Genomic DNA, 21,166 nt, shown 5'->3' with positions numbered 1-21,166 from the left:
ACCTGCACATTGTGCACATGTACCCTAGAACTTAAATTAAAAAGAAAAGAAACCATGTCCCTAACATAAAAGTGAGAGGTAAAGCAGCAAGTGATGATGGAGAGGATGCAGCAAGTTATCCAAAGATCTTACAAAGATCACTGATAAACAATAGATTTTCAGTGTAGACAAAACAGCCTTCTGTTGGAAGAAGATGCCATCTAGGAGTAGTTTCATAGCTAGAGAGAAGTCAATGCTTGCCTTCGAAGTTTCAAAGAACTGAATGACTCTCTTCTGAGGAGCTAATGCAGCAAGTGACTTTTAGTTGAAGCCAATGCTTATTGACCATTCTGAAAATCTATGGGCCTTAAGAACTATGTTCAATTACCCTGCCTGTGCTCTATAAATGTAACGACAAAACCTAGAAGACAGCACATCTGTATATAGCATGGTTTACTGAATATTTTAAGCCACCGTTGAGACCTAACGCTCAGAAAAAAAGATTCCTGTCAAAGTACTATTACTCATTGACAATGCACCTGGTCACTCAAGAGCTCTGATGAAGACGTACATTGAATTTCATGTTGTTTTCATGCCTGCTAACATAACATCCATTCTGCAGCCCATGAATCAAGGAGCAATTTGACTTTCAAATCTTAGTATTTGGGAAACACATTTTGTAAGGTTATGGCTGTCACAGTGTTTCCTCTCATGGATGTAAGCAAAGTAAATAAAAAAACTTATGGAAAGAATTCACCATTCTAGACGTCATGAAAAACATCTGTAGTTCATGAGAGGAGGTCAAAATGTCAGCATTAACAGGAGTTTGGAAGAAGCTGATTCTGACTCTCATGGATCTTTGACGGATTTAATCTTCAGTGGAGGAAGTCTCTGCAGATGTGGTAGAAGTAGCAAGAGAACTAAAATTAGAAGTGGAGCTTGAAGACGTGACTGAATTGCTGTAATCTCATGATAAAACTTGGACAGATAAGGAATTGCTTTTTATGGATGAGCAAATAAAGTGGTTTCTTGAGATGGAATCTATTCCTGGTGAAGATGCTGTGAATATTGTTGAAATGACAAAAAAGGATTTATAATATTACATCAGCTTAGTCAAAGCAGTGGCAGGGTTTGAGTGAATCAACTTCCCATTTTCAAAGAAGTTCTACTGCAGGTAAAATGCTATCAAATAGCATTGCATACTACAGAGACATCTTTCATGAAAGGAAGAGTCCATTGATGCAGCAACCTTCACTGTCTCATTTTAAGAAATTGCCATAGCCACCCCCCAACGTTTAGCAGTCACCATCCTGGTCAGTCAGTAGCCATCAACATCAAGGCAAGACTCTCCACCAACAAAAAGATTATAACTCACTGAAGGCTCAGATGATTGTGAATGCTTTATGACAATAAAGTATTTTTCAATTAAGGTATGTACTTTTTTGGACATAATGTTATTGCATACTTAACAGACTACAGAATAATTTAAACATAACTTTTATTTGCACTGGGAAACCTAAAACTTCATGTGATTTGCTTTATTGCAATATTTGCTTCACTGCGATAGTCTGGAACCAAACCCACAATATCTCTGAAGTATGTCAATATTTTAAAATATATCTGCTGAGACTCTTTCAAGCAGATATTTTTTTAAAATTTCATCTGGTTTTTTCAGTTGTCCTCTGCAGAAAGGTTGGTTCAAATTTTCAAGTTTCCCTGAACTGGAGGTATAATAAAAATCCATGCTTGTATGTGCTTGCGGGGAGGGAGTTGTTTTAATTAATAGGTATCAGATTATAAAAATATTTAGAAGTCATGAATACTCTTAAAAGAACAATGTGTCAAGTTTTACACAATACACTAATAATTATATCCTTTGTGCTATTTTAATTTACAATGAAAGATTTTTAATGTCAACTTAAAATGTGAGTGCATACATAATTTCTTAAAAGATATTTTTAGAAGGTACATTCACAAACGGTTGAAAGCCACTGAACCAAGAGAATACTTAAACCACACAAGTAAATAATACAAGCTATTTTCAAGCATATATAGAACATTCACACATATGCATACATGTACACACACAAGCACAAACACAACAATCATGTGAACTCAAAACAAGTCTTTAGAAGTTCCACAGAATAACCATACATACCAAGTTCTCTGACCATACTTCAATTAAATCAAAAATGAGTATGTAAAAATTTTAATCCTATATATTTAAAACATAATGCTCACAGAACACAGAAGTATTTTATCCTAGCTACGTTTTCACTGTTTTCCACTGTAGACAGAAATGACACAAATGACAAACTGACAACAAAGACTTAAATTCTGAATTTAAATTATTAACACGACCATCTACTTACAGATGTGTAATATTTCAACAAGTTATTTATAATAGCATTATTTAGTAGCAACTTTTAAACAGTATACTTGTATTCATTCTTTTATGTACAAATAACTTCCAAATAACTCAGAAGTCAAAGGAAAATACATTAAGAAGCATTTATAATGAATAATGATTACCAATATCATGTATTAAAAATCATGGAATACAACTAAAGTGAAACTCAAGAGGAAACATTGTAGCTTTATCTGCTTATGTTAGAAAATAAGAGCAAATGATCTAAGTATCTACTCAATATAGTAGAAGACAATAGAGTAATCCCAAAGAAAGGTTACAGATGGACATGATAAAAATCCAATAGGGAAAAGTGACAAAATAAAAGATGATTATTTGCAAAATAGATCTTTGTCAAGGATAATAAGAAAAAAAGAGGCACAGATAAACACTAAGAACTTTAAAAAAGCATAATTATAAGTTATGAAGACAAACAGTGCTAGAACAACATTATGCCAATAAACTTGAAAAACAGACAGATGGACAATTTTTGCAAAAATATAACTTTAAAAAGATAAATAAATTTAAAACTTCATTAGAACTATAACCATTAAAGAAACAGACTCTGGTTGGGTGCAGTGGCTCACGCACTTTGAGAGGCCGAGGCAGGTAGATCACCTGAAGTCAGGGGTTTGCGACCAGCTTGGCCAACATGGCAAAACACTGTCTCTACCAAAAATACTAAAATTAGCTGGGTGTGGTGGCGGGTGCCTGTAGTCCAGCTAGTCAGGAAGCTGAGGCAGATGAATCACTTGAACCCGGAAGGCGGAGGTTGCAGTGAGCCATGATCATGCCACTGCACTCCAGCCTGGGAAACAGAGCAAGACTCGGTCTCAGCACCACATCGCACTTATTCCAAAATTGATCACATAGTTGGAAGTAAAGCACTCTTCAGCAAATGTAAAAGAACAGAAATTATAACAAACTGTCTCTCAGACCACAGTGCAATCAAACTAGAACTCAGGATTAAGAAACTCAGTGAAAACCGCACAACTACAAGGAAACTGAACAACCTGCTCCTGAATGACTACTAGGTACATAACGAAATGAAGGCAGAAATAAAGATGTTCTTTGAAACCAATGAGACAAACACACAACATACCAGAATCTCTGGGACATATTTAAAGCGGTGTATAGAGGGAAATGTGTAGCACTAAATGCCCACAAGAGAAAGCAGGAAAGATCTAAAATTGACACACTACATCACAATTAAAAGAACTAGAGAAGTAAGAGCAAACACATTCAAAAGCTAGCAAAAGGCAAGAAATAAGATCAGAGCAGAACTGAAGGAGATAGAGACACAAAAAGCCCTTCAAAAAATCAGTGAATCCAGGAGGTGGTTTTTTGAAAAGATCAACAAAATTGATAGGCCGCTAGCAAGACTAATAAAAAAGAAAAGAGAGACGAGTCAAATAGACGCAATAAAAAATGATAAAGGGGATATCACCACCGATTCCACAGAAATACAAACTACCATCAGACAATACTATAAACACCTCTACGCAGACAAACTAGAAAATCTAGAAGAAATGGATAAATTCCTGAATACAAACACCCTCCCAAGACTAAACCAGGAAGAAGTCAAATCCCTGAATAGACCAGTAACAACTTCTGAAATTGATGCAGTAATTAAAAGCCTACCAATCAAAAAAAGTTCAGGACCAGAGGGATTCACAGCCAAATTCTATCAGAGGTACAAGGAGGAGATGGTACCATTCCTTTGGAAACTATTCCAATCAATAGAAAAAGAGGGAATCCTCCCTAACTCATTTTATGAGGCCAACATCATCCTGATACCAAAGCCTGGCAGAGATACAAAAAAAAGAGAGAATTTTAGACCAATATCCCTGATGAACATCAATGCAAAAATCCTCAATAAAATACTGGCAAACCGAATCCAGCAGCACATCAAAAAGTTTATCCACCATGATCAAGTGGGCTTCATCCCTGGGATGCAAGGCTGGGTCAACATATGCAAATCAATAAATGTAATACAGCATATAAACAGAACCAAGGACAAGAACCACATGATTATCTCAATAGATGCAGAAAAGGCCTTTGACAAAATTCAACAGCTCTTCATGTTAAAAACTCTCAATAAATTAGGTATTGATGGGATGTATCTCAAAATAATAAGAGTTATTTATGACAAACCCATAGCTAATATCATACTGAATGGACAAAAACTGGAAGAATTCCCTTTGAAAACTGACACAAGAGAGGGATGCCCTCTCTCACCAATGCTATTCAACATAGTGTTGGAAGTTCTGGGCAGGGCAATCATGCAGGAGAAAGAAATAAAGGGTGTTCAATTAGGAAAAGACGAAGTCAAATTATCCCTGTTTACAGATGACATGATTGTATATTTAGAAAACCCCATCATCTCAGCCCAAAATCTCCTCAAGCTGGTAAGCAACTTCAGCAAAGTCTCAGGATACAAAATCAATGTGCAAAAATTACAAGCATTCTTATATACCAATAACAGACAGAGAGCCAAATCATGAGTGAACTCCCACTCACAATTGTTTTGAAGAGAATAAAATACCTAGGAATCCACCTTACAAGGGATGTGAAGGACCTCTTCAAGGAGAACTACAAACCACTGCTCAACGGAATAAAAGAGGACACAAACAAATGGAAGAACACTCCATGCTGATGGATAGAAAGAATCAATATCGTGAAAATAGCCATAATGCCCAAGGTAATTTATAGATTCAGTGCCATTCCCATCAAGCAACCAATGAATTCTCTTCACAGTACTGGAAAAAACTACTTTAAAGTTCATATGGAACCAAAAAAGAGCTCGCATTGCCATGACAATCCTAAGCCAAAGAACAAAGCTGGAGGCATCACGCTACCTGACTTCAAATTATGCTAAAGGCTACAGTAACCAAAACAGCATGGTACTGGTACCAAACAGAGATATAGACCAATGTAACAGAACAGAACCCTCAGAATTAATACCACACATCTACAACCATCTGATCTTTGACAAATCTGACAAAAACAAGAAATGGGGAAAGGATTCTCTATTTAATAAATGATACTGGGAAAACTGGCTAGCCATATGTAGAAAGCTGAAACTGGATCCTTTCCTTACACCTTATACAAAAATTAATTCAAGACAGATTACAGACTTAAATGTTAGACTTAAAACCATAAAAACCCTAGAAGAAAACCTAGGTAATACCATTCAGGACATAGGCATGGGCAAGGACTTCATGTCTAAACCACCAAAAGCAATGGCAACAAAAGCCAAAATTGACAAATGGGATCTAATTAAAGAGCTTCTGCACAGCGAAAGAAACTACCCATCAGAGTGAACAGACAACCTACAGAATGGGAGAACATTTTTGCAATCTACTCATCTGACAAAGGGCTAATATCCAGAACCTACAAAGAACTTAAACAAATTTACAAGAAAAAAACAAACGACCCCATCAAAAAGTGGGCAAAGGATATGAACAGACACCTCTCAAAAGAAGACATTTATGCAGCCAACAGACACATGAAAAAATGCAAAGAGCACACCTATGTTCCACTTAATTCAGGACTTTCTCGGGGCAGAAAAGCAGCTACACAGAAGACATTCATTGAAAACATTGCAAATGAACAACCTGGAGCAGAGGCCTAAAGTTGAGGCAAACAATAAACACACTGAAAACACAATGAAAACCAAAAAAGAGATGAGAGAGGAGAGTTTCTTTGGGAAATGACGGCACTAAAAAGCATCTCTATGTATTGGAGAGTAGAAAAGCCACATGCATGCCCAAGGAATGGCAATTAGAAGAAAAGACCCTAAGCTTTCACCTCAAGCTGTTCTTTAGAGTCAGCACAAGCAGGAAGGGAAGGCTAAGGCAGAGTTGTAAATGGACTGGGTAAACACTGAATGAGTGCCCCAACACAGAGCCAATCTGCAAAGACTGAAAGAGTTGTTCTTTTCTATTATTTTCTTTTGGCTCTAGGAATTCAATAAAATCTGTCAAAAAAAAAAAAAATCTTACAAGCTAAAAATCAATCTTACAAGCTAAAAATCTTATAAGCTAAAATCTCACAAGCTAAAATCTTACTAGCTAAAAAAAATCTTACAAGCTAAAATATCTTACAAGCTAAAAAAACTTACAAGCTAAAATCTTACTACAAGCTAAAAGATCAGAGATTTCAGAGACTATATACAACAAAAAATACAGACTTTACAATATAGTTGAGATCACTGACTAGAGGTCTCTCATATCCACTTCCCCCACTAAAAACTAAAACCATGAGTATATAATCACACTTTGAGTAGATTATCCAAGAGGAACACTGGTATTCAATAGAAAAGCAAGGAAGGAGACGAAACAAGACAACCTGCTCTGCCGGGAGTGGCAAGAAGCTGGGAGAGACTCCACATACGGAAAGGGTAAGTGAGAGATGCCCAATGGTCCACATCCTACTATGAACCCCTGCAATTTTAGTCACAGGAGAGACCCTAGACCCTTGCAGGACAAAAAATTAACATAGAGGGCTGCCCAGAGACAGCACAAAAGCATTTCTTATTCCAGTGAGGAAGTTCACACTGGGTCCCACACTCCCCCTGAGTCCTAAGCAGCTACAGCAAGGTGACATTTTGGAAGCCCAGCTCACAACAGAATGCGTACTCCCCTGGGGCCCAATGGCACCATAAAAAAGAATGTAATCATGTCATTCATAGTAACATGGATGGAACTGAAGGTCATTATGTCAAGTGAAATAAGCCAGGAACTGAAAGACAAATATCACAAGTTCTCATTCATGTGCAGGAGCTTAAAAAGTTGATCACGTGAAGGTAGAGTGGATTGGTAGCAGTGACTGGCAAGGTTATATAGGTGGAAAGGGGGAAATGAAGAGATGTTGGTTAATGGGCACAAAAATACAGACAGAAGGAACAAGTTCAAATGTTTGACAGAAGAGTAGGGTGACTATAGTTAACAACAATGTATTGTATTTTTCAAAATAGCTACAAGGAACTTGAAATGTACCTAGCTTCCTCCAACTTACAGTTAATGGCTATTCTGACCTATACTGATCTTAAATTAAACAGAATAAATTGATGTCATCATACATTCTTTTTTTTTTTTTTTTTTTTTTTTCTTTTTTTTGGAGGCGGAGTCTCGCTCTGTCGCCCGGACTGGAGTGCAGTGGCCAGATCTCAGCTCACTGCAAGCTCCGCCTCCCGGGTTTACGCCATTCTCCTGCCTCAGCCTCCCGAGTAGCTGGGATTACAGGCGCCCGCCACCTCGCCCAGCTAGTTTTTGTATTTTTAGTAGAGACGGGGTTTCACTGTGTTAGCCAGGATGGTCTCGATCTCCTGACCTCGTGATCCGCCCGTCTCGGCCTCCCAAAGTGCTGGGATTACAGGCTTGAGCCACCGCGCCCGGCCTCATACATTCTTATAAATACTATATTAGACATTTAATTTACCTCTACAAATAAAATCATACTACAATTCTTCAAAACAAAACTTATGCGTCAACTAGTCTTTCTATTAAAAGAACATTTAAAAATGAGATACCATGATAATAGGCTCTATAGTAACCTCAGTGGTCTAGTAAAATGTGTTAGCTCTACAGAAAGAGTTCTCTGGTTCATAGTTTTGGTCCACAGATAATATAATCAGGTCTCAAGAGTAAAAATGATTTCAAGATACACCAAAGATATGAGAGAGAGAGATATATATGAGGAAAGATTGGCAAAGGTCTTCAGAAGCTAACTAGAAGAAAATGGTTTGTCAACCATTTAATCAAGATTTTAAATCAAAAACATATTTCAAAACATTAATTCTTTGCTTTCATGTTGCTCTCAGGATCTAGCTTTAATATTAACTTATGTCATGAGATAGCCCATGAGAGGATGTAATTATATATGTAATTATAAAGAATACTCAGCAAACATTTATGGCCATCAGTTTGTTTTGATACCTAGCCCAAAGCAGATTCACCATAAGTTGTACTCCAGTAACACTTCCATTTTCCATGCATGTGAAAACACACATGCCAGACATACAAGCATTAAAAAAATATATATATATATTATGCATGTACCTAGTATTAGCATAGCATAATTAAAACAATAATACATGGATTAAAAAGGAAAAGGCTGTTTTTTAATGCTTACCACAAGCTTTAGAAGCAGCAATACAGATTTCTTCTGCAACATACTCCCCAGATGGAAAGGTCAGATAATCTGCCTCAGATTTCCCAAGGGAATGGTAAAGATACACCTGAAGGACTGGATCTATTTGCTTCATAGAATTGGCATTTCCAGAAATATCACCATTCTGATATATAGAAGATGTGGATGTTCCCTCCATTTCTGTCATAGTAAGGCAGGCCATTCCCACGCAGTCTTTTTCAGAATATTTGCCTGTAAGAGAAAACAAGAAAGTTACAAATGGGCTGGGCGCAGCGTCTTACACCTGTAATCCTAGCACTTTGCGGGGCCGAGGCGGGCAGATAGCTTGAGCCCATAAGTTGGAGACAAGCCTCAGCAACATGGTGAAACCTCGTCTCTACAAAAAAAAATACAAAAAAAAAAAAAAACATTAGCTGGGCGTGGCAGCACGCACTTGTAGTCCTAGCTACTCTCAGAGCAGAGCAGAAGAATCGCTTGAGCCTGGGAGGTTGAGGCTGCAGTGAGCCTCCGCACTCCACCACACTCCAGTCTGGGTGACACAGCGAGACTCTGTCTCAAAAATAAATGAATGAATGAATGAATGAATGAATGAAGTTACAAATGTATATAATATTGATAAGGCATCCTTCATATACAAAGAAGGACTGCTCCTTGACAGCAATGGCTGTCAAATCCATTAGCTGGATAAATAGCGTGTACTACTACATACAAAGCACAATGCAAGAAATCACACATTTTAAACTTCCTGTGGACAAAGATTATAAAATTCCAGTTAACAACCTAATTGAGGAAGATGATATAAATTCCTAACATGAACAAACAAGCATTAAACTCAGTTACAGACAACAGAAGAAGAGATCTCAAATTGGGGGAAGAGGGATCCAGAAGGCTGACTAGAAGTATCTGGTACTAGCCTCCTCCACAAAGAAGAACCAAAGTAGCAAGTAGATAATCACACTTTGAATAGTTCGTCTAAGAGAGAACACTGAAATTCAACAGAGAAGTGATAGAAAACACCTAAAGCAAGGAAGGAGAGGGAAGTGGGGCAGCCTGCTCAGCCAGGATCAGCCGGAAGCCTAGAGAGCCTGCACAATGTGGGGAAAGAGTAAGTGAGAGACTCCCAGTGGCACACATTTTCACCACAAATTCCTACAATCCCAGACACAAGAGAGCCTCTCAACTTTCATGGGCCCTGGGAGTAACATAGGAGCTGCCTGGAGACTGCACAATGACATTGCCTTAGAGAGGGAGCTTACGCTGATCCAACATACCCCCAATTCCTAAACAGCTGCAGCACAGTGCCATTTTTAAAGCCCCAACCCCCACCAGAATGCATCCTACCCTGGAGTCCAATAGCCCCTGCATATCCCCCACCCCTAGAGCCCCACTGACATCCTCCACCCACAGTCACTTCCACTGCTGGCTGTTGCCTATGGGACCAAAGCACAAGCCATTGGCAGTAACCCCACTGCTCCCAGCAGAAGGGCTGCCATACATTTGTATGTGCCCTGAGGACAAGCTCTACCACCTACAGCTGCCACCATTGCAGGCTGCTGCCGCTAGTGTCAAAATACATGCACCCTGAGTATAGCTTCATGACATCTGCAGACTCCACCTGCAACTGCAGTGCACACTCCCCAGCCAGCTCCCTACAACTGCTCCCACTGAGAGCAACCCCACCCCTCCCCAGCATCAGGACACAGCACAGCCACTGCCGCCCCCACCTGAACATTCCACCAGGAAATTGGAAATCATCCCGTTCCTGCCCACCATAAACAGCACCTGCTTACACTACTGGAGAACCTGAGGATACTCTCATCCTGCCCAGTTCAGCACCCCACTGCCAAGTGCCCAAGCATGTTATCTGGGGGCCTTGGGATCGCACCAGTTTGTCCACATCCAGTGTCAACTGAGCATTCCACTTGGGGGTCTGAGGATGTGACCCACCCAACCTGCCACTACCACCACAGCTGGTTCCCACTCAAACTTGCCACCTGCAGGTTTTAGAACTTGCCTACCCAGCCTATCGCTGTCACCGCCAACATAAGCACAGACAATTGGAGAGCCAGAGGTTGTCCTACCATTGCTACTGACATGGCCCATGCCATGCTCACTGCCCAGGGGCCTGTGGACCCACTCAGCCGCCCAGCCCATCACTGCCACTGCTGGTACACAACAAGTCACCTGGAGACCCAAAAATTGGACTGCCTGGACCCACTAACACCATTACTAATGTAAGCCACCCTGGGGCTAATGTACCGGCATGGTTGTCCAACTGCTGCCACCACTGAAGACTGAGGATCGGTTCAGCTGGTGTCACCATCCCCAGCAAAAGTTCACCACAGCCTTCACAACCACACACTATGCCACTGAGGAAATCACAGACACTACTGATGCTGTTTACAGAGGAAAAAAAATCTTACAGAGACTACACTACTGCATGCACTCAGATTCAAACCCAAAGTGCCCTGGCCAACCAACACCCCAAACAAATCTTCAGGAAAAAGTCCTACCCTATGAAAGCAAATGCAAAAAAATGGAAGTGACTATTACACCAGATGTGTAGATATCAAAGTAAGGTCACAAGAAACATGGAAACATGAGGAAATATGACATCACCAAAGGATCACAATAATTTTCTACCAAAAGATTCCAATCCAAAAGAAATTCATGAAATACCAGAAAAAGAATTTAAAAAATGATATTAAAGAAGCTGAGGGAGATACAAAAGCATACAAATAAACAATACAAAGAAACCAGAAAAAACCTCAGGATATGAATGAGAAATTTACCAGACAGAGATATCATTTAAAAAGAAAACAAGAAACCCTGAAACTGAAGAATTCATTTAATGAAATAAAAAGTACATTCTAGAGCATATATAATAGACTAAATTGAGCAGAAGAAAGAATTTCTGAACTTGAAGACAGGTCTTCTGAAATAACCCCATTAAACAAAACTAAAAAAAAAAAAAGAATGAACAAAGCCTGCATGACGTATGGGATACCATAAAGAAACCTAATATTAGAATTTTCAGTATTCTGGAAGACAATGAAAATACAAAAGGAATAGAAAACCTGGTAAGTGAAATAATAGCTGAAAACTACCCAAGTGTAGCAAGAGATTTAGACATCCAGATACAGAAGCTCAGAGAGCCCCAAAAAGAAAATTCCAACAGGTTCTCCACAACGCATTAGAGTCAAACTGTCAACAGTCTAAGACAAAGAGAGAATTCTAAAAACAGCAAGAAAAAAGTGTCTAGTCACTTCTAAGGCAAGCTCCATCAGACTAACAGCAGATTTCTCAGCAGAATCATTACAGGCCAAGAAAGAATGGAACGACAAACCTGACAAAAACAAGAAATGGGGAAAGCATTCCCTATTTAATAAATGGTGTGGGGAAAATTGGCTAGCCATAAGTAGAAAGCTGAAACTGGATCCTTTCCTTACTCCTTATATGAAAATTAATTCAAGACGGATTAGAGACTTAAATGTTAGACTTAAAACCATAAAAAACCTAGAAGAAAACATAGGCAATACCATTCAGGACATAGGCATGGGCAAGGACTTCATGTCTAAAACATCAAAAGCAATGGCAACAAAAGCCAAAACTGACAAGTAGAATCTAATTAAACTAAAGAGCTTCTGCACAGCAAAAGAAACTACCATCAGAGTGAACAGGCAACCTACAGAATGGGAGAACATTTTTACAATCTACTCCTCTGACAAACGACTAATATCCAGAACCTACAAAGAACTCAAACAAATTTACAAGAAAAAAACAAACAACCCCATCAAAAAGTGGGTAAAGGATATGAACAAACACTTCTCAAAAGAAGACATTTATGCAGCCAACAGACACATGAAAAAATGCTCATCATCACTCGCCATCAGAGAAATGCAAATCAAAACCACAATGAGATACCATCTCACACCAGTTAGAATGGCAATCATTAAAAAGTCAGGAAACAACAGGTGCTGGAGAGGATGTGGAGAAATAGGAACACTTTTACACTATTGGTGGGACTGTAAACTAGTTCAACCATTGTGGAAGACAGTGTGGCGATTCCTCAAGGATCTAGAACTAGAAATACCATTTGACCCGGCCATCCCATTACTGGGTATATACCCAAAGGATTATAAATCATGCTGCTATAAAGACACATGCACACATATGTTTATTGCGGCACTATTCACAATAGCAAAGATTTGGAATCAACCCAAATGTCCATCAGTGACAGACAGGATTAAGAAAATGTGACACATATACACCATGGAATAGTATGCGGTCATAAAAAAGGATAAGTTCATGTCCTTTGTAGGGACATGGATGCATCTGGAAACCATCATTGTCAGCAAACTATCGCAAGGACAAAAAACCAAACACCACATGTTCTCACTCCTAGGTGGGAATTGAGCAATGAAATCACATGGACACAGGAAGGGGAACATCACACCGGGTCCTATTGTGGGAAGGGGGGAGGGGGGAGGGATAGCATTAGGAGATATACCTAATGTAAATGACGAGTTAATGGGTGCAGCACACCAACATAGCACATGTATACATATGTAACAAACCTGCATGTTGTACACATGTACCCTAGAACTTAAAGTATAATAAAATAAAAAATAAAGAAATCCAAAAAAAAAAAAGTGCTGAAAAAAAAAACCCTGCAAGTCAAGGATACTATATCCAGCAAAATTATCCTTCATTAAGCAAAGGAGAAAGTTTTTCTGAAGCAAGCAAAAGCTGAGGGAATTCAACACTACTAGATCAGACCTACAAGAAATGCTTGAGGGAGTTCTACATTTGGAAGTCAAAGAACAATATTAGGGCCAGGCACAGTGGCTCCGGCCTATAATCCTAGCACTTTGGGAGGCTGAGCCAGGCAGACTGCTTGAGCCCAGGAGTTCAAGACCAGCCTGGACAACATGGTAAAACCACATCTCTACAAAAAAATACAAAAGAATTAGCCAGGCATGGTGGCAGGCTTCTGTAGTCCCAGCTACCTGAGAGGCTGAGGCCGGAGGAACACCTGAGACCATGGAGGTCGAGGCTGCAATGAGCCATGATCGCACCACTGCACTCCAGCCTGGAGGACAGAATGAGAGCAAAACCCTGTCTCAAAAAAGAAACAAACAAACAAAAAAGGACAATTACTACCATTATGAAAAACAGATGACGAAAGTATCAAATCCAATGGTAAAGCAAACACACACAAACAAGAAAGGATTCAAATGTTATCACTATAGAAAACCAACAAATCACAACGCTAAACAATATGAGAGAAAGAAAAGAACAAAGGACCTACAAAACAACCAGAAATCAATAAATAAAATGACATGAATAAGCCTTCACATATCAAGAATAAACTTGAATGTAAACAGATTAAACTTTCCACTTAAAAGACAGAGAATGGCTGAGTGTATTAAAAAACATGACCCAACTATATGCTACTTATAAAACCTCATCTCACCTTTAAAGATACACATGGACTGAAACTAAAGGGATAGAAAAAGATATTCCATGCAAAGGTATATCAGATACAACAGACTTTAAGTCACAAACAGTAAAGAGACAAAGAAGGTAATTCTATAATGATAAAGGGATTAATTCATCAAGAGGATATAACAATTCTAGAACTTCTAATATATCAAAACAACAAAACCTTGCAATTACTGTAACAGATATAAAACTACAAGATTTTTGAAGTTCATCTGCGATTGGATATGCAACTTTAAGGAATTAATTTGTTCAAAAATACATAATTCCTTGAAATCTATTACATCGTATCTTATTATAGTCAATATTAAATGCAGCAAAAGCAGTTACAAGAGGGAAGTTTATAGCAATAAATACCTACATCAAAAAGGAGAAAAGATGTCAAACAACATAACATTACACCTCAAGGAACTAGAAAAAGAACGAAGCCCAAAGTTAACAGAAGGAAGGAAATAATGAAGTTCAGAGCAGAAATAAATGAAATAGAGACTATAAAAATGATGGGAAAGATCAACAAATCTAAGAATTGGTTTTCTGAAAAGATAGAAAGTTAATTAAAATGAAGTTCTTAGCAGTAAGGAGTAAATTTGCTAGAATTTTATCAATTTGTGCTCACCATTGACTTTGGATTGTTTTGTGCTCACCATTGTTTTTGGTCTTCTGGACTCACTTTTTCCTGCTGAAATGTATCTTTTAGTAGAACTTTCAGTGAGGCTCTGTGGGTTTTTAAGTTGTAGTCTTTGAAAAAAATTTGTTGCCCTCACTCTCAAAATTCTATTTATAATTTTCTTACCCCAGAACTTTAAAGATATTACTGCATTGTTTTGTGGTATCTATTAACATAAATATGAAGTCTGCTATCACTCCTACATGTCATTGCTTTACCTCAAGTAGTTTAAAACTTGTTTGCATTAGGAGCAATGTTCTGCAATATTTTTGGAAAGGTTTTGATGTAGGTTTTTCTTTATTTTGATCAAAAGTGACGATATACTTTTAATCTAAAGATTCATGTCTTTTTTCTATTCTAGGAAATTCTCAGCTACTATGCAGTCAAATGCTACTTCTTTGTTATTTCCTGTAAATTATTTTACCTGAACTGTTCACTGACCATAGAAGCCTCTCAAGCTCACTTCCATATCCCTCCATTTCTTTCTCATGGTGAAAAAGTTAGGATAATGGTTAGCTTGGCAGGGCTGGGATAGTGGGAGGGCATGGAGAATAACCAGCATGAGGCATAGGGAGACCTCTGGGGTGCCTTCTGCCAGTAATTCTGGTGATATTCTATTTCTTGATCTAAGTAGTGGTTAACAAAGGTGTGTTCACTTTATGAAAATTTGTTAAGCTGTGCATTTATGAGTAGCATACTTTCCTGTTTGTGTGTTACATTTCAATTAGAGGTTTACCTACATTTTTAAATTTTATCAGGAAAAAATTCATTTTTCAATTTTTAATTTTGTTGACTATTTTTCTTAGCACTGCGTTTCTTCATACATTTTGCAATTTGGTTTGCAGACTCACTGCACCATTCCTCACCTCGCCCTCAACACACACACATACACAGTCTGTGGTCACCCTACTCATCTAACAATTTGTGGCTGCCACAACTTAGCCTAACTGGGCTATATATATATCTAGAACCAGGTTTTATAATAGCAGGTTAAAATTCCTGCCTTGAGGAGGTATCTGATACGATGCAGATCCAGTCAGTCACAAGGCAGGAGATACTTTGCTTTATCCTGGAGTTCCTAAATCATATCATTTCATCTTCCTAAGTTTGCAACTTATCCAAAGCTATAGCAACAGGCAGCATTTGGTGGGAGGTTCCCCTTCCAATAGTCTATTTGGAGGGAAGCGATGGCTGGCAGTAAAAGTAACATCCTGGACCTGCCTCTAGTCGTCCATGTTGTACCACAAGAGTAAAACTGTCTCCAATGCCTACTTCTGAACAGGAAACCCAGCAAGCATGGCATAGGCTTTAACCACACTCATTATTTTGCACTTATAATCTGTATGTATGTACAGCTTGATCTATTTTTATTCAGGAATTTTTTTTCTCTTTTTATATTTTAATACGACACAATCATGTGTTTAGAACAGAAAGGATGTTAACTGGAAATCACACTGCCTTAAGCATACACACATACCCCAGAATTCCATAGGCACTCAGTAAATGTTTCCTGAATTTTAATGAATTCAATCATTTAGAAAATGCACTGATGCTTTTCTACGAAAAAGAATCAAAAGAATTAAGTGACTTGAATTGGCTTTTTTCTTTTCCTGGAAGTACATGACAAGAAAGAAAACAACAGGATCACTTGAGCCCAGGAGGTTGAGGCTGCAGTAAGCAGTGATTGTGCTCATGCCACTGCACTGCACTCCAACCTGAGTAACAAAGTGAGAACTTGTCTCAAAAAAAAAAAAAAAAAAAAAAAAAAGAATACAGTGATCACAACTACAGCCAGCATTACTGCTTTGATTTGTGCTAAGGTGCCAGCAGTTTCACTCACTATTACTTCTATACCATTTGTGCATATGTCAAGTCAATGAAAAAGACATTTAACATCTTGGCATTATTATGAAAATCATTTTAATTTCATTAAACCCTTGAATAGGTTTTTAGGATACCCAGGCATCCTCTAGACACCACATTCTGAGAACTGCTACAATTCTTCATCTAGTCACAAACCTCATGCATATTTACACCAAGAAACACATTACAAGAATATTCATTGCACCTCAGCTTCCAATGGCAAAAACTGCAAACAACCCAAACTATCAGGCAAATAGGTAAATACTTTTGTGCATTTATACTATAGAATCTGTTCCTCAGTTGTTAAAATAAATGAACTATAGCTTTACGCAACATGGGTAAATCTTAAAAATACAATGTTGTAAAAGCAGTAAGTTACAGAAAACTGTAAGCTGTAAAATACCATTTTTCTAAATTTCAAAAACAAGCAAAACTGAATAGTACATTGTTTAGGCATATACATGTGTTAAACCTACCCCCTGCCAAAAAAAAAAAAAAAATAAATAAAAAATCAAGGAAATGTTAATCCCAAAATACAATACATAATGGTTACTTCTGCAAGATAGACAGGAGGATAGCTAGGGAGAAACATGTATGTAGGTGCAAACTGCTGGCAACGTTCTAGTTCCTGGGATGGGTGGTAGTTTCATGGGTGTTTAACATATTGTCCTTTATAACTCTCATATAAGTTACATCTATTCTAGTTTTACAGGATTTTTCCCTCCTAAATACAATCAAATGCACAAATCTTAAGTGTACCAGTCAATAGGTTTGGACACTGCATATACCTATGTAACCCAAAGCCCTAAGAAATTATCAGCATCCCAAAAAGTTCTTTCATGCTCCTTCTCCATCAATCCCTGCTCCGACCACTCAAGTGGCCACAGCTGTTCTGATGTTTTCCCACCATAGATTAGATTATTATTGTGCTCACTGTCTTGTACCACTAGAATGAAAGTTTCCTGAAGGTAAGAACCTTAATGTATTATTTACTACTGCATTCAGTGCCCAGGATACTCTCTGACACATGAAAATTGTTGAATAAATGAAGAGTATATAAAAGCTATAATTAAGTTTCATCAACATGTGTTGATTAATAAATCTGTTGAATAAAGAGTAAATAAGAGGCTGGGTACAGTGGCTCACACTTGTAATCCCAGCACTCTGGGAAGCCAAGGTGAGAGGATTACTTGAGCCCAGGAGTTCAAGTCCAGCCTGGGCAACACAGTGAGAACCTGTCTCTACCAAAAAAAAAAAGAAAGAGTAAATACAAGTTTTAATAAATTTCAGTCAATCTATACACACACACTTGAAAACCAGTACCTCAAATATCACATTTTAAAAGTTCTTATTTTCAAACTTTACTCATATACTACATAATTGTAAGAGACACAACATTTCAGATCAATAAATATACATAAAGTAATGCAGTAGATTAGAAAAATTACTAACCTGGGAGCCAAGAGACCCAAAAATAAGTTTTACCCTTTCTTATTGCAAACTAGTTACCTGACAAATGAATCTCATCTTCCTCACTTGTATAATAAAATTAATTAAATTTCCACTGTTCCTCCCAACTCTTAAAAATCTATGATTTATAGTAAATTATACATCATCTAAGTACAAAATAAATTTTAAAAATTAAGTGCTACAAAATGACAAGAAGAAAATGATCATAATTACTAAAAACAAAGAAAGGTTTTAGAAGTTTCACACAATAATTAAAACATAGGCTGAACCTTAAAAGAAAAATAGAATTTTGACAAGTAATGAAAAACAGGCATTATTGGCAGGGAGAAAAGCATGCAAAACATGGAAAGAGGAATGTACACAACATGTTCCTGGAACAAAGCAGAGACAAGTTTGGCTGGATTGGAAGGTTCAGATAGGTCAGTGCTTCTCAACTTTTCCACAGAAATGTCCCAAAAGGCAATGGAGTGGTCTGAAGAAGAAGCCAAGAATATAAAATACATTTGAAATATGTTTACCTTTAATATCCATGTGATTCTGCATTCTATTGCAAGATATAAACATTTTGATTTACCTTTTTTTAGTATACCAAAATTTTATAGTCCAAGCAGATAAACCATGTTTTTCCTACAATTATTCTTATACTACTTTGGTAAAACTAAATATGGTGAGGTGAAATGTAAAAGAATTTTGTATTGTACTCTAAAGACCACTCATATTTTTTTTTATCACAAAAGAAGAAGATATAAGTTATTAGAAAAAAGTGTTTTGGGTTGTTTTCTTACTGAGCAAGAAAGAAAATACAAACAGAAAAGAGGTCTTAACGAGCTTTCATACTTTGAGACAAAAAGAATTTAGTCAACCTTTATTCTTCTCTCTTTCACCCCTATATCCAATCCATCAATATGTACTGATAGTTTTACTTCCAAACTATATTTCAAATCCATCCATTGGCTTTTTTCTCCACAACTACCATCATACACTAAACAGCTATTATTTATTTCCTGAATTATTGCAATGTCCTCCTAACTATTTTCTCTAAGTCTGCTTTGCCTCCCAGTAACCTAATCTCCACACAGGAGCCACCCTCAAATTTTACGAATGTTTAGACTAAAATTCCATTATCTGTTTGCTGCCTACCTCTCCAACCTCATCGTACAACTCTTGCTATGTGCTCTTTCCACTACTAAATTATAGGCTTCAATACCTTATAACTCAACAAAGAACCTCATCTGCCTTGTCGAACGATCTAGTCTTAGCAGGTAGAAAAATCCTGAGATACAAATCTTACTGAATATTTAATTTATTAATGCTATGCTCATAAAAATAACAAAATTATTTTATTACACATACAATATAACTTCAGAATCTCCAGACCAAGGCTGGGTTGCCTCCCTTAATGAGAAGTTCAAAAAAATCATGTGCATTCTCTTCTGCCCCAAACACCAAGGAAATGATAAATAATAACAATTTTAAGTAATTTTTAACATATAGATTTTTGATAATGAGAGAGTAGTTTATACTAACTAATGTTCCTGATAACAATTATAAACTTTTTAAAAATATATATTTATAAAAACACCATTTGAAGGCATTGTCAAGGAAACAAAAGCAGATACAAATCAGGAGGGATATGACCCTTGAAAGAAGGGGAATACACTGAATGAAGCCCACACTTACTCTTCTTCCATGCTGAGACAACTACACATACAGTCTGTTGTGTACAGGCAGGGGTCAGAGGAGGGGACAGAGCTCTTGTAAAAAGCTGCAGTGTTACTGGGTGAAAGTATCAGAGAATGAAGTTTGGAGCTGCTAGAAAAGCTAAAAATTGAGAGCAGAAATCTCAGGAAAATGGGAGCCAGTGGGGCCTGACTCCTGAATCCCCATCCACAGGACGAAAGTCCAAGCCCAGGGAGAGGTAATAGCTAGAAATCTGAAAGAACTGGGAAGAGATTTCAATAGCTATCTGGTCCTGAAGAGTCAGGGTTTAGTGTTAGCGGGAACTGGTAAATATCTCAGGCTTTCCACTGAAACTCCAGAAAAGCCACACTGGAAGAATAAGAGCCACTTACCAGAACTAATGGCAAAACTGAAATAGACCTGTCCCAACAAAGCCTAAAACCAAGCCTCCACAGGATCAAGTTGATCTGCTAGTAATTTAACTGCCTGCTAGAACAAAACTCATTACTTCAGAGAAAGACTGAAATCCACACCATCTGGAGTTTCTACACTATCACCCATCATGTACAATAGTCAGTTGAAACTTATTAAACATGAAAAAAAAAATGGAAGAGTTAAAAGAAAAATATATATAATAGAAATGGACCCACAGCAGACCCAAATGTTAGAATTTAAAGACTTCGTTTACTATGATACATATGTAATACAATTTACAGTAAAAAAATTAATATAATGCATGAAGGTAAAGAAGCCATATGTAAACTCTACAATATCAAGAAATCTAAGCCAGGAGTCATGGCTCATGCCTTTAATCCCAACATTTTGGGAGGCCAAGGCAGGAGGATTGCTTGAGTCCAGGAGTTCAAGACTAGCCCTGGCAACATAGCAAGACCCCTTCTCTATGAAAAAAAATTTTTTTTAATTAGCTGGGCATGGTGCTGTGTGCCTGTAGTCCCAGCTACTTGGGAGGCTGAGGTAGGAGGATTACTTGCACTCAAGAGTTTGAGGGTGCAGAAAGCCATGACCACACCACTGAACAACAACAAGAGCACAAAGTCTGATACATATAAGTGGAACAGAGGACATACTTGAAAAAATACTGGCTAAATGTTTTCCAAGTTTGTTTAAAAAAATCAAACCACCAATCCAAAAAGTTCATCTGAATCCAATCTATATAAATCCATACTTAGTCACATTATAGCCAAACTGCTAAAAACCAAAGACAAAAAGAAAATCTTAAAAGCAGTCACATACATACAGGAGAACCAAAACAAGAAACAGAACTGACATCTCTTCAGAACTAATGGAGGCCAGAAGACAAAGTACTCGCAGGGAGTAGGGGAAAGCTGTCAACCTAGAATTCTATATCCTGAAAAATAATTCTCATACTACTGGATCTGTTGTATTATAAAAAATAAGAATTTTCAAAATTCAAGGCAAAACAA

At 37.6% G+C, this 21,166-nt stretch overlaps 1 protein-coding gene across 3 annotated transcripts in view; it reads right to left on the bottom strand.

The window, feature by feature from the left end:
* The window catches only part of JAK2 (Janus kinase 2), a 163,891-nt gene that overhangs the window by 115,675 nt on the left and 27,050 nt on the right, over positions 1 to 21,166 (bottom strand). For all 3 annotated transcript variants that reach the window (XM_033237251.1, XM_033237253.1, XM_033237252.1), the window contains one exon: positions 8,522 to 8,770. In XM_033237251.1, the coding sequence (XP_033093142.1) occupies positions 8,522 to 8,741 (220 nt within the window). In that variant the 5' untranslated portion in view covers positions 8,742 to 8,770. The remainder of the gene's footprint in view (positions 1 to 8,521; positions 8,771 to 21,166) is intronic.

This window comes from Trachypithecus francoisi, unplaced genomic scaffold (genome assembly GCF_009764315.1).
Source record: "Trachypithecus francoisi isolate TF-2019V2 unplaced genomic scaffold, Tfra_2.0 Lachesis_group16, whole genome shotgun sequence".
Taxonomy (NCBI): domain Eukaryota; kingdom Metazoa; phylum Chordata; class Mammalia; order Primates; family Cercopithecidae; genus Trachypithecus; species Trachypithecus francoisi.
The sequence above is the reverse complement of the archived record's forward strand: the minus strand, read 5'-3'. Positions and strand labels throughout refer to the sequence as shown.